Raw genomic sequence first — 14,684 nt, forward strand, 5'->3', positions numbered from 1 at the left:
AGGTGTACAAATATCGATAGAGATTCTAGATATTGTTACTTTTGTAAGCTAGTTAAAATTGCGGCTATTGAAGATGAATATCATTTTTTAATATGTCCAAAATTAAAGAATTACAGAATTAAATATATTGCTAAATATTACAACAAAACTCCATGTTATTTTAAATTGCATCTGTTACTTAGCTGTTACAGTAAAACCGTGATAATGTACATCGCAAAACATATAAAATCATGTTTGTCATAAGAGGTATTATTGTTGATCTCCCTCCGCCTTTTATACATGTTTCGGGTTTTTTGTTTTAGTCTTTATAGTTTGTAAATGTAAAACATGGATCAGTAGCCCAAGCCTTTATAAATATACTTCTGTTCTGTTTTTGCTCTCCCATGCTATAACGTGTATAGGTAAGTTACACACCTCCTTACTCACTGAGACTTACTTAAATGGATCGGATGGTCAGACTTGGTGACTTGGTCGACAGCGTGGTGTCGTACCCCAAGGACTTGGATCATTGCTCTCTGGATGGTCTGATTCAGACTCGATTGTTTACAGGCCGCCGTCTTATTGCAATGGTATTGCTGGGTGCGGCGGTAGGCAACAAACATGTTCTTGTTATGAAGAGCATGTGTTTGGCGGGTGCTACCGGTATAACAGACCACGCGTACCCTTGTTTGCGAACACCTGGTGTCATCACTGATTTTCTGTGATCCGTAAACTTTTCAACACTAATTTCCCTTTTACGTCAAGTGGAACACGTTTCGGTAGATAATCGAGACTGGTTATTCTCTGGCGTTGGCTTTCTAAATTCATATCTCTCAAGCCAAGTAAAGTAGAAGTTAAGCTTTAGGAAACAAAATCCTAAACAAAGCTTTATTAGCATACGCCTTGTCTCAAGATTATTTTCGAATATACATCATCATTGTGTTTCGAGCAGTTAGTTCGATGCCAGGCGTTTTATAATACGAACTTCATGAAGATGAAAACAAATGATTTATATGTTAATATCTAAACAGTAAGATGAATATAAAGATGACATTCGCATACGGGTGTTTCACCGTGTGTACAAGATTTCCAGGGACCGCCTCCTGCTTGTTTCGTACTTGATACCTTACAAACCTTATAAAAACATTATTATTTTATTTTGCTAAAAGTTTTGGCAAGTCTAGATGAAACTAAACCATTCAACATTTCCATAATTGTAGGAAATCTCTGTTAAAAGCAGAGTTCATTGTACCCTTCCGACTATGTACTATGTGTCCAGGAAACAATATCAAATAGAGATGATACCAGGTGTTCGCTAAAATTTGGGCGTATCCTGCTCCACCGGTGGCAACCGTCACAAACACACGCACATGCTAGTCAATCGTTCAACTTAAAATACATGGAAACATATGGTACGAATCAAAATAGGAAATTTCATCAGACATCATTTTGGCTAATGATGGTAAAATTATGAAATAGCCTCGACGCGTCTATGATAAAACGTTTTGAAAGTTTGACTTAAGCCTTGAATATTGTAACCTGTATCAAACAAATTTTGAGAAAGAATCATATGACGCTCTTCGAAAGAGCATGCTCGACTGTACCTCAAAGATTGTGAAATTTATACACCAATTGCAAAGGCTTGAGCTGTTGGAATATTGCTCGACATATTGCTCGGGAAATTTGAAGATTGGACGGTTGAAATCATTCCTCTTGGCATAAATGCCAGCGGATAGTGTTTGTTCATTCTGATTTTGTATGCATACATGTAGATCTAAATAAGAATTAGGAAAGCATTGCATTGTCATGTTTTCTGTGGTCGTTATATTAAATATTCTACCATAAGCCTATTGATTCGACATTATTACCGAATTATTCTCATTATGCTGTTTATTTTTCAGTGGTGGCGACCTAATAACAGGTCGTCACAATGGCACCCTCCGATGACGTCATAAGGTCAAGAGACACTTATCTCCAGATGACGTCACCAGAGATCTACAGTAGACGGTTTTCAGAATTTGTACGCCATTTTCATGGTGATGACTTTACCGACGCGTCTCAATTGAGAAGAAGATTTAGATACACGACAAGCTTCAAAGGCGAGCTGTCTAAGTTAAATAAACGCAGGGAGACCCGCCCGGGGGCGGAGCCGACCAAACGATACCGGAAGAGAATGGTACGTACCGGAAGTGAACCGTCGATCTTTCCACCAATCAGCATCACGCGTAGTGATATTGGGTATACTTCTCCCCCTGTGTTGACGATTCGGAGTGACATGTCCACTCCCCAAGCAACAAAAGACGACGCACCATCGCCAATACCAAAACGGGAAACTCAGAAATCTCGAAATACCAACTCCTTGTCCGTAGACGTCAGTAAGTCTCAAGAGATGGTCAGGTTGTCTCCAATTGCTTTCTCTGATCGGAAAAGCAAAACTGACGGCAAACAGGAAAAACATGTGAGTCTCACTCCTCGGGGAAGTATACCTAAAATTAACGCCAAAACAAATCTCATAGAATCTCAAAGGCACGAGAGGTCTAACAGTCTCACCGATTCACAAAATAGAAACGAGAAGTCAACCACCGACTCGCCGCATCGACACCGCGGAAGGGGAAAGCATTCCAAATCTAAAGTTACAGAAGAACCATTTTCTGTCCGGCGGAAGATAGAGCAGTACCGGAGATGGCACGAAGAACAGTACCTGCAGAAATTAAAACGTTTAAAGCAAGACACGGACAGTGAAAACGATACTCCAAAAACAGACGTTAATGGGAATAAAGAAATTGGAAAGAAGCCTGAAATTGATTTGGCTAAAATCCTTGAGGAAAAGTCTCTCGCTGTAACTGTTAAACCAGTCCGGAATAAACAATCCGGAGATGAAAATAACAATAACAGTGACGCCATAGAAACCACAGTAATACCAGACATTACTCCGCACAAACGTTCACGTAGACAAAAGTCGGGCTGCACGTGGAAAACGTGGCGTGACGTTAACGAATCCGACGCCTACTCAGACGTTAAAAAGTATATTGAAGACAACGAACTGATGAATTCAGAGAAAGAAAGTTGGATAAAGGCGTGGATTTGTGAAGTCGAGAGGGCTCTGTGCACGACAGACTCTCACAGTGAAACTGATTCTGTTTGATGAGGGCATTGCGGGCCACGTTGTGTCCGAGACTTGACGTTATTGACATGGTTCCCAGACACTACAAATTACACTTCAGTGAAACCCCGTTAACCGAAGCGTTGCTTGTGAAATCGTCCGGATTAAGGGAGTCACGGGTATGGAGTTATATCCAAGTTCCTATTTGTGCGTTCCGCTGGCCGAAACCGTCCGGAATATGGGTTTCCGGAATAACGAGGTTTCACTGAATTTGGGTGACACGAATTGTGTGCCGTTTTCTAGCATGGAGACACACATGTATTATGATCTCGTCCTGCAGAGGAGGTGACTAGAGGTGTTGAAAGTGATATTTTACGAGTATATATAAACTATATTATTTATTTTTAGTAAATGCGTGATGAATAGCGCGCATCCAATTCAAACGTATATGTTACTTAGACCACCCGGTTAAAAGTTTTTGGATAATCCTTCTTTGTCCCGGGTATGATGAAGGGATTACAAGAGGACGAATAGTTACGATAGTCCGGTATTATTCTTATGATAATACTGCTTGATTAGCTCCTCAAACTTGTGATTACAGTATCCAGGGTATGAAACTCCCCAAAATTTCAGCCAGACCACAGGACTGGCTAGTTGAAATACTTGCCAGCCCTGACCAAAACCTGCCTGCCCACTATAATCATATGTTTCTCAGGATAAGCTAACGGGGTTTCTTTTTGGTTACATTTTATCATTCATCTTTACATGTGAATTAATGCTTATCATTGGGAAATATTTAGAATATTTTCACATATGAAATATAACCTGACCGTCGGGCAGGGGGATTTGAAAATCTGGCAGCCCGAGTTGAAATCAACCCGTCTCGGACGGTCGGGCGAAGCGCCATGCAGTAAATGTCTTGAAATGGGATTTTCCTCACAGGTTAACACAAACACATTGTTTGCTTTGCTGATGTCTGAAAAAAAAGCAGTGACTTACAAAAAGCACAAATCTTCCACACGCCAATCCCCGAATGGGAATTGTCGATCCCATAGAAGCTGTACCAAGTTAAAACGAGGAGGAACAAGTGCTTAAGGCGCCTAATACTTCGTCGACGTTAATACCCTACTTCTAGCCTAGGGTATAACAAGGTATGAACTAAAATACTGATTACTCAGGACTTAAACGAGAAAAACACCATTAAAATCAGATCTTTTGCTCCGATGCCTCTCTGCGTGAAGATCTGAGGACGGTACGACTGAACGAAGCAATCCGAAAAGCATAATTGATTTCCGTATCTCGAAAACGAAGATAATCGATGAGTTCCGAATGCAAAAGACATGTTACGTTAATTGTTGTTGATATTTTATACACCATGTCGTTTTTGAGAGCGATTATATCTACACCAACAAGGGTATACTATGGAGGGGTTTTTTTTGTTCTGTGGTCGTTTTCTTCCAAATTTCGAAATTTCGGGACCACACGGTAACGAAATGAAGCCGAACTGTTTCAGAAAGCTGACATTTTGATTGGCTCAAGAACCCATGCATCCTTTTTTTTGATTGAACGGTTGAAGCTCTCGCATGGTCACCTGACTCGACCTTACAGGGTGGTGTCCATTCGTGACCAACTCGTGTTATTCCGGGACAAGCCGAATAGCTTCTTGCAGGTGACGGAAAGGGGCGAGTGGTGACGAATGGGTGGTGTCCCCACTTCTTGACGCAGGGAAGTGTCCTGTCGGAGAGTAAAATCTGATTTCAATAAGATTGCAAGCGAGAATGGATTATGGAGCTTTTTCTGTTCTATTGTACCATTTGTATAGAAACAATAAAACATCGACTCCAACGTATCAACCCGATTTCATTCTGAAGACGTGATGAATGTCATCTACGAAAATATGAAACGTAGTTGAGAGCTCAAAAACCCTTCCATAAACCATCGAAACATGTCTATAGAGCAGTTGAGATAAGGTGCAGTATGGTATCGGACTCGTTAGTGACAGAGTCTCTTATAAACCGATAAAGTTATCTCTGTATATAAAACCAGCTTCAAGAGACACAGCAGACACATCAAAAAGGTTCCTGAAAGCCGAGGTCAAGTGTAAAAGAGAGTTCCGCTTAATCAAAGTATGTTTTATTTCATGATAATTATAACAAATAAGACATTTTCATTTGTGACTTGCGTACTTGGTCAGAGTAGTTTTCGATCCTCTGGGTTAAATACGCTTGTTACTCCGACTGTTTCGAGACAGAGTGAGTCGGAGGGCAAGTGAACATCTGAGGAAAATACAGTCGTTTAAAGGCGTTGTAATGTTATTTTATTTATTTATTTATTTATTTTTTTTTATTTTTTTTTTTTTTGGGGGGGGGGGGGCATTTCATTAGAAAAAATGGTAAAGGAGAGTGCACTGTTGGCTTGTGAAACATGTAATTAATGGTCTAGATTACTTCTTTGGGTATCAAGTGTGGTCTTCCAATAATAATCATCATTTGGACTTTATTTTTACAGTTGTTTAGTTTTTTTAACGATTCTGTTTTATCAGGAATTGTTACGGAACTCGGTCTTCGGTGCAGGGGACGAGGGGTTATTATTTTTAAAAATTCTGGCCTCACAGATATCCAAATGCAGACATGAATTCCGATCCACCGATAGGACATTTTGAACAGTTTCTTTCACAGTACAAAACAATCACCAGTTAAATGTGATTCGTTAGTATTCATAAATTGTAAAATTAGTAACTAAGGTATGTGTGAATCTTACCAGATGTACTTAATAACTAGTTTATGAATGATTGACTTAGCCTTAATATTATCACCAGATATGTCAAACGGTTTGCCAATAATGTACAGACAAATTAATGCTACATGGAACCAGACTACACTTCCAGCCAACAGGTACCACTAGCATGACCCAGTAAAAGGCCATAGCGAACAAGCTACTTATTTACAGTGATCAGCTGTGCGGTAGGTGAGCTTTAACCGATCTGGTTTGGGACTAGTTAATGTGTCAGGTGTTGAGATGAAAATAAAAATTAAAACGTTCACCAAAATGCGTTTGTATTGTCATTTTCGTTATTGCTAACGTTTTTTTCTGTGGAAACATTTGACTTTGAGCCTTGGTCACACGTCCCCCAAAACAAGTTCTTGTTTCTTTAACAGCCATGAGGGAGGTACAGTCGTCTGAGGCGCCGCGATTCGCTGTGCAGAGTTGCGTCCCTTGATTGTGGGTTCGAATCCCTGTTCGACCCGATTATGTTTCTAGGTTTGTCAGCACCATACCCGTGCTCGTGGGTTTCACCGAAGTGGTAAACGTCTGAGACCTGCATCACTTCGGGCTTTCCTCCCACATTAAGCTGACACGCTGCGATATAACTGGAATACTGTTAAAAGCGGCGTTAAACCCAACTCACTTAACAGCCATCAGATGATGCAGTCATGCAAATATTTAAAGAATGAGTTGGTCGAATCTGGACCAGATACATTATGAGTCGACAGGGTGACGAACTATAATAAATGTCTGATTGAAATGCCGCATTCAGTCTTTGGTGCATTCATTAAAACTTGTGGTTTCATCTCTCCTCATACTCAGATGATGAGCGTCATTATTCGGACAGGAACTGGAACCAGGAACATTTCTGTTTCGGAATGATGGAAACGTACACTTAGGTTCGTAAGATATCATTACCACTTATGATTAAATATAAAATAGATATTACGCCGCTCAGAGCCATGTTTCAATTACGTTATTTCAAATTAATTTGGAACAGAGACCATATACCGGTATATATATATATATATATATATATATATATATATATATATATATCGGTATATGGTCTCTGTGTGGAAGAATAACCGAAGTGACGCCAATCATAAACGAGCGCAAGAATCAAGGGTGGCTCTGAGATGCGCACATACGAGCGGCAGATCCAGTCAGGGGACATAACTCGGGAGTTGTGGCGCCAAATGGCACTCGTTCGGTCATGGCCCCCTTCAAACGATTGGGGTATATTTAGATGAACGTGTGACAGAGACCCGGTCTTAACGCTTCGACTATCTTAATGCCTATAAATCAATGCAGGCTTAACTAGACGAAGATAGGATCGCTTGGCGGCACGAGACTCACGATTATATATCAACCAGCATCGCTACACATAGATAATCTTTCAAGAACTATTTTCATATATTTGAGGCTCTAGTGAGTGTATTTTGATGGTACATGTACATAATGACATTAATATTAATAGTAATAGTTCCATTTTTAAAGCGTCAAACTCCCCCAAAACATTCCTATAGCTTATAGAGATGTATTTTATGTAACCAACGTCATAATAGCGACTTTTCGTACAATTGCTAAGGTTTTGATAGTGCTTTGGGCGTGTGGTGTGCGTGTGCGTGTGCGTGTGCGTGTGCGTGTTTCTTCTTTAAGGTCTGTCCGCTATATTCCTGCCATATGGCGACGGTCTGGACCAAACAATCCAGCCACTGATATTATGAGCCACGTTCAACGCCGTCGATGTACGAGGACAGAGGACTATTCTAATCCGGAATCCCCAAAGTCATTAGGTGCTTTGGAATGCATGGATTACCATTTTATTATACATCCGCCTTGATGGTGCCAGGGGATATTCCACCAAATGTGCTGTTGCATGTTAAACAATTGCTGGTGTGAAGTAAGGTAATAAGACAGGCCGTGCCTTACATGCCCACTGTTATTCTGACAACACAGGTTTTGCACTGGTCCACTAACTGGTCAGAGACTCCAGATAGCCTCATTTGTAGTGTTTGTGTGTTGTTTAGTCCACATTCTATATTCCAGCTGTATGAGGGCTGCCTGAAAATAATCGAGTCAAGACCAGGGAATCAGTGAACGATTTAATGAGCACCGGTATGCCCTCGGTGTATGATAGACACCAATCATCACTGAGTCCCTAACCACCCAATTCATTAAGTCGCCTCTTACAAGCAGAGGTTGCTAGGAGCCTTTTCTAACACAGAACCCCATAGGATGGTTACCCTATGCCAGACAGCATGACAGGTGAAGCTTTATAATTGTGTATGGGTTGAAGAGTTATCTACCTTTGTCTGTTAAACCATTAAGTACTTACCTGCTCAATTACATGACTTGTATGACTTCTTTGCAATCCACTGGTGGTGTTGGGTACCTCAAGTAATGAGATTGCTTCATGGTCTGGTGCATGTCTAAGTCCTGGCTTTGCAATATGTGCTGTGAGAGATCAGTGATCTTTGTGAAATTAGGTAAATCAGAGACCATATACTGATAATTAACTGTAGAGACCAGTCCAGTCCAGTCCATACCATACCATACCATGACATACCATACCATACCATGACATACCATACCATACCATACCATACCATGACATACCATACCATACCATACCATACCATGAACTCTGTTCACAGCAAGCCTGACTAACATCATACATACTGAATCAGGGAGCAATCATTTGCTGTTTTTTGGGTTTGGTTTCTTTCGGGATGGGTGGGTGGGGGTATATATTCTAACCCTGTTTTACAAATACATTGCATTATAGGGGGAAAATAGCCTTGCTCCATGGCTCTACTGAAAGATAAGACCATGGATGTGTCGTAGCTCTATCCCCATATTAGGCTAGATAAGTGGACAGTACAGCCTCTTATATGGACAACTTGTTCTTATTTATTCAAGGATTGACTGTGTATTTTTTTTGGTTCATTGAGGTATGAATCGAAAAACTGATATGCAAACTGTATGTATCCGTGTAGCCGATTCTTACAAAAAGTTTGCACATTGGTTTTTCTATTCATACCTCTATGAACAGAAAAAAATAATATATTTGAGCACCTGTTCATGTTTAAAAAAATAATTGAGCTCCTAAACATAAAAAAAATGCTGATCTTAAACCAAACATTTCATCACCAGTTAGGTAGAATGCTCCATAACCCCATGCCAATGGGATCATCCAGACAATTATCATTTTCACAACACATTGTTCTAGGACATCCAGCATGCACACCCAACAGTGTTTTGTTTCTATTACAAATAGGAGGCCATATGTGTTTTTTCCAGTCTTTTCTGAAAAATGTTTTGTGTCTTTTTACATCATTCTACATTTGAAACACTGAAAGCTTATATTGAAACCCTTTACATACATACTTTCAAAGCATTCATGTAGAGAGTAGATGTTACAAGAATAGTGCTGGGTCAAAAGAGATCACAAACAGGACGATTTATTAACAATTTCTCAATTATATGACACATCGGATTTGAGAGGGTGTGGTTGTTCCAGGAAGTCAGCATTATCACAACTATGTGACTGTGAGACTTCATCAATCAAGACTGTTGAATACACTGCTAGGGAGGCTGTCTGATGTGTGTGAGTGAGTGAATGTTGTTTGATGCTGGAGTCAGCAATATTCCAGTAATAAGATGGCAGCCTGTCATAACCACTAGGACCAGGCAAACCACTGACTAAAGGTTCGAGCACCAACACCAAGCATGCTGATGTTTGTTTCTTTGTTGTTTAACGCCACACTCAGCATATGACAGCGGTTTGTATAAAATTGAATCTGGACCAGACAATCAAGTGGTTGACATCATAAACAGTGATCTGGGATAGGATGACATGCATCAACAAGTCAGCGAGTCTGACCACCTGATCCCGTTAGTCACCTCTCACGACAAGCATAGTCGGCTTTTACAGAAAGCATGGGTTGCTGAAGATCAGTTCTAACCCAGGTCTTCACAGTATGATGACACCGACTCATCCTAGTCACCGAACCTGACCATCCATCCCTTTAAGCAGCTCTCATGACAAACACAGGTTGCAGAGGGCAAAGAATACGACAAATTCAAAGTCACCATTCGACATTCAAAGTCGCTCTCATTCATTGTAAGCTTCCAAGTCAGAAAAGAAACAAGGTGTCCTTTTGTATGGCCTTTAATACAGAAATATACACAGTGAAGACACCATTTTGATAAACTTAATACATGTATACAAATGCAGACAAAGTAATGCCTCAGCCAGTATTCCCAAGCCAGGGTTATACTGAAGTCAGTGCCATGAAACCATGGTTCATGGTGATAGTCTGGTTTATACCTCAGTTAGAGCATGGCTGTCAGCTTGATGTGGGGGTAAACCCCAAAGTGATGCAGGTCTTAATATGTTACTACATGGGTATGGAGGTCACAAACCTGGAAACAATCATGGAAAAATCTAAGAGTCATTTGCAGTCAATGTGACTTTCTGGTATGACTGCGGGACGCAACTCTGCACAGTGTATTACAGCGATGACAAGGCCACTGTGACCCAAAATAGCATGAAAAATATATGAAAGTTTCCAATGGTGAACTGTGATCTCATAAGTGACACAAACAATTAATTCAGGTGAATCTGTACGCGTCAGTGCCACACACGTCTTAGTCCCCTTGCATGCTGTTAAGACCGGATCTCTCAACACACCTCATGGTTTGTGCTGAAGTTAGCATTATTCCAGCTGTCTCACAGCCTTGAACAGACCAAGTGAGCTGGCGTACCCCTTCCCTACACTGTGACATCTTCCTCTTCATATCCTTCTCAGTCTCTCCATCGATGGCCGCACTGCATGTTGCAGCACTTGTAGAACGTTGTCATCGGCTCATCTGCCGACCGGGTTTGTATCTGCATGAAGAATGCCCGAGGATGGTCACATTTTGGACATTTTTCTGAATAAAAAAAAGAGAAAACAAAACATTCAGTGGGAGGAAAGCCTGAGGTGTATCTTCCCGAGGCAAGAGTGTTAACTGACTATAAAAGTCCAGTTTCCACCCTTGCCGAACTAGGCTGGTATTATGGAGTTACATTTTGACTGGACTAACGAGTCTATACATAGTCCAATCAAAATCGCATACCGAAATCGAAATCCGGTTCGTAAACTGTCGTGCGGAAGCCACTGGTGCCACTACAATCGAGCCCAGTAATCCCAGCCTAGTTTGGCAAGGGTGGAAACTGGACTTTTAAAGACAGTTAACTCTCTTGCCTCGGGAAGATGCCCGAGGTGATGCAGGCCTCGGACATTTACCACTTCGGTGGAACCACGGATATGGTGCTGACAATCCTAGAAACATAATTGGGGCGAACCAGATTCGAACCCACAATCCTCATGATCATAGGTTTCTGGCAAAGCAACTCTTTGCGAATTGCGGCGCCTCAGATGACTGGGTCATCCATGCCCCCTCTATGATGTAGTCTGTTTACTAAGAGATAATGATCAGACATTACAGAATCAAAGACAAAATTCATATAAACAAAAAGGCCATGCAAATTAAACAAGTTTATACATTTTTCTGTTGACACTGTGCTTACAGGATTGGGCATATTCAACTATGAAAGCAGACGTTCACTGGAAGGGAGGTAACTCTATGGTTTCTGACAAAAACAAACTATTTTCTTTATCAAGCTTCTGTTAGGTATACAGCAAATAAGTATTAAAACTGTATGAGTCTTGTCCTGCCTTTAGAGATACATTGTTCTATGTAACATCACAATGGTCAACTGAAGATTCTAATTTCTATACAACTGACTACTTTACATCAATAATAAGGGAATAATAAAGTGTAATCAAGAAATACTAACTGGACGATATAACAAAACCATCACCAACTTTAATTATCTTTCAGGAGGCTTAAGTGTTTGGTATATTCATGGAAAAAGATTTACACAGACCTTAACATACATGCTTTGATTTGTATAGGTTCAAAAATCAATGAATGTTCCAACATGCACCTTATTCAGTGTAAGTGTAAGTAAGACGAGTTCTATGGATGAACAACTTCTTTATTACAATTAGTGCGATGTTATTGCAACTTCTAAATGCCACTCAAAGAAGGCATTCCTGTGATGTACATGATTTAAGAATTGACTTCAATATTTTTTGCACTTTTGGAGGTATAAACGTAAAAACTGGTCATGCAAAATGTGTAAATCTGCCTGGCGTGAGCCCAACAACATTTTGAAGTCAAATCTTATTAATTAATATGTCAACAATAGCTTCAGAGAAAGTTCATTTTAAACATTAAGAAACAAAAATGACAAAAAACATATACGATAATATGAAATCAGTAGCATCATTCAGTGCAATAATGTACTGAAAAAATTCTTTTATTTCAGCCAGGAAATGTATGAGTACACAATGCCATTTAGAAAGTGTAACAAATGTTATATTTGGGATAACACTTCTCTAGTAATGTACCCATTCTAGTACCTTAGGGGGTCGAGTCCCATCTGTGATTCAAACCCACACCCTTTGGGTGAGGCGCCTCATCGCCAGCACACAAAGTCAGTGATCTAACCCACTCAGCCACCGAGGCTTCCACAAAATGAAAGTCCGACAACTGACAGTCTAGATCACTCTGAGGGTGTGGGTTCGAATCTCAGATATAATATTTGTTACAGGGAACAGTAGTTTGCAAGTGGGCATGACCTATTGTTTTCCCCAGTTTATGGAAACATAACACAAAAGAAATTTCTTGGCTGGCAATCATATGTCATATAAATGTCAAATAACATGCAGAAAAAAATGTTCCTTCTGCAGAAATCTGCTTCATTTCAAACCTGTAAATAACTCTTGATTAAACATTATACTCCTACCCTGTTTAGACAAAACACTGAGTCGCAGTGGCAGAGGATTGGTGCCAGCAGTCCAGGCACGGCGCCGAGGTGTGCCATACTTTTCCTCAATAGAGGCCAGAAACTTGTCCATCAACTCTGACATTAGTGATGAGAAGAATTCACTCAGTTCAGTGGCAAAAACAATACACAGAAGTCTAGTCTCAAGTTGGACACCTCCTAAACACACTTCACGTCCTTCTCACTGTTGGATATCACTTTGCACAATCTTCATCAAAACTTAGCAGGACATTTTCTTTTGTAGCATTACCGCAGTGATCTCAAACAAACGTGAACCACCCTCAGTCAAACTCCAGGTTCAGCATAGGCACAGCAAACAGATTCCAGACTGGGAATAGCTATACAATCCAATACGCACCAGAATATATCATGAATTTCAGCTCCTCCATAAAGTTTTGCCCTTTAAGACCTATTTCTGCTGCTTCGTCATGAAAGCAATTCCTAGGCCAGTCCATACAACACGTTCCTCTGTTGTTTCCCCTTCTGAGCCAAGAGATATTCCATATATCAAATCACAATTCTCAATCTAAACGTCAAACGTATGAATACTTCCACAAAAACGTCAGCCACATTTAAATATCATATTACACATAATTGATCCGACTTCTATGTAGCCATTAAACAAATTCCCAACCACACGTCCTTTGTGTACTTGTAACAACGCTCAAAGAAACTGAAATTCTACGATATGCGAAACACTTTGTAGCATGGATCTGCTGTATTAGCCTTTAGTAGAGGGTATTTGTCCGGATTACACTGTTCGTAAACCTGCATTATCTACCTATTTCCCGTGAAATGTTAAGCCTATTGTAGTCCAAGTGATCGTGATCAATATAAAATTGACAAGTCCAATCAGTTAGCCATTACTCTGTCATCTGCTGAAAGGCCTCCATTGTGCCAGAATCTACAGACGTCTGCTTTTTCAGACGCTTCTCAGATTATACAAAGCAGCTTTGGAAATAATGAGTGACGTTTATGATCAATGATAATTCTTTTCTTACTATGTCTACCTACAAATCATCAACACACATACATGTGTGACCTCAAGCGTTAGCAGGCTACAGGTAGAGGTCATATGTTTCAGTTTAGCTCAGGCGATGTGCGAAATGCTCTTCAATAGAGTCTTGTAATCACGGAGTCCTGTTACATGCATCTCACCATCCCTGGATCTTGATAATACAGTCTGACCAACATGTCAAGTACGTCTTTCATAAAGACCATAGCCCACTTTAACAAACACATGCTTCAACTGATACAATGGGTGTGTCTTGATGTGGATGAATTACAACAAAGCTATGATGGTATCCCATTCTGACAACAATTGTTCAATGTACCACTTATTTAAAGATTAAAGTACACTGTAGCCATGTCATCCCAATGTCTAGAATGTAAGTTACTATTCAATCACTTCACTGCCAAATACTACACAGTCAGGTTATGACTAAACCCTTTATGTGCTTGTTTTGTTTCAATACATGTACAATAGACTTAACAACCTGTTTGAACACAGGGCTGATTCTAAATAAACTGTCAGCATTCCCGCTGGCTTTTGAAACTGCCAGTCCACAAGGACTGGCAACTCTAAATATTGCCAGTCCCCACTAATTTTTGCCAGTCCCAACTTTCAACAAATAAAAAAACGTATCAAAATTATTTGGTTTTAATTCTATAATTCTATACATCATTCATACACAGGGACTGGCAGTCACATGAATTACCAGTCCAAGCCTAATCGTTGTGGTAAAATACTGGTAATTACCGGTAAACGTGAACACTGACTGTACATTTAGACTGCCATCGCCTGCCACACCTCACACAGCTTTGATAAGGTAGTTCGAGTCAATTTCACAGACTGGTACAAACTAGTGAGACCAGAACAACTCATATCTTCATTTCCCTGCCTAAGAAAATTCAAAGATGTTCAACATGTTA

The 14,684-nt window shown here is 40.2% G+C and overlaps 2 protein-coding genes across 5 annotated transcripts in view; one reads left to right on the forward strand and one right to left on the reverse strand.

The window, feature by feature from the left end:
* Positions 1-6,133, forward strand: part of LOC124150623 — a 32,662-nt gene extending 26,529 nt beyond the window's left edge. For all 3 annotated transcript variants that reach the window (XM_048392291.1, XM_046522586.2, XM_046522593.2), the window contains exon 2: positions 1,881-6,133. In XM_048392291.1, coding sequence (XP_048248248.1) covers positions 1,910-3,124 — 1,215 coding nt within the window. In that variant the 5' untranslated portion in view covers positions 1,881-1,909 and the 3' untranslated portion in view covers positions 3,125-6,133. The remainder of the gene's footprint in view (positions 1-1,880) is intronic.
* A 3,876-nt stretch (positions 6,134-10,009) lies between these two features.
* LOC124149986 (DNA-directed RNA polymerase III subunit RPC10-like) overlaps positions 10,010-14,684 on the reverse strand; it is a 52,123-nt gene continuing 47,448 nt past the window's right edge. For both annotated transcript variants that reach the window (XM_046521870.2, XM_046521861.2), the window contains exon 3: positions 10,010-10,789. In XM_046521870.2, coding sequence (XP_046377826.1) covers positions 10,662-10,789 — 128 coding nt within the window. In that variant the 3' untranslated portion in view covers positions 10,010-10,661. The remainder of the gene's footprint in view (positions 10,790-14,684) is intronic.

This window comes from Haliotis rufescens, unplaced genomic scaffold, assembly GCF_023055435.1.
Source record: "Haliotis rufescens isolate VD_foot unplaced genomic scaffold, xgHalRufe1.0.p SCAF_1, whole genome shotgun sequence".
NCBI classification, from domain to species: domain Eukaryota; kingdom Metazoa; phylum Mollusca; class Gastropoda; order Lepetellida; family Haliotidae; genus Haliotis; species Haliotis rufescens.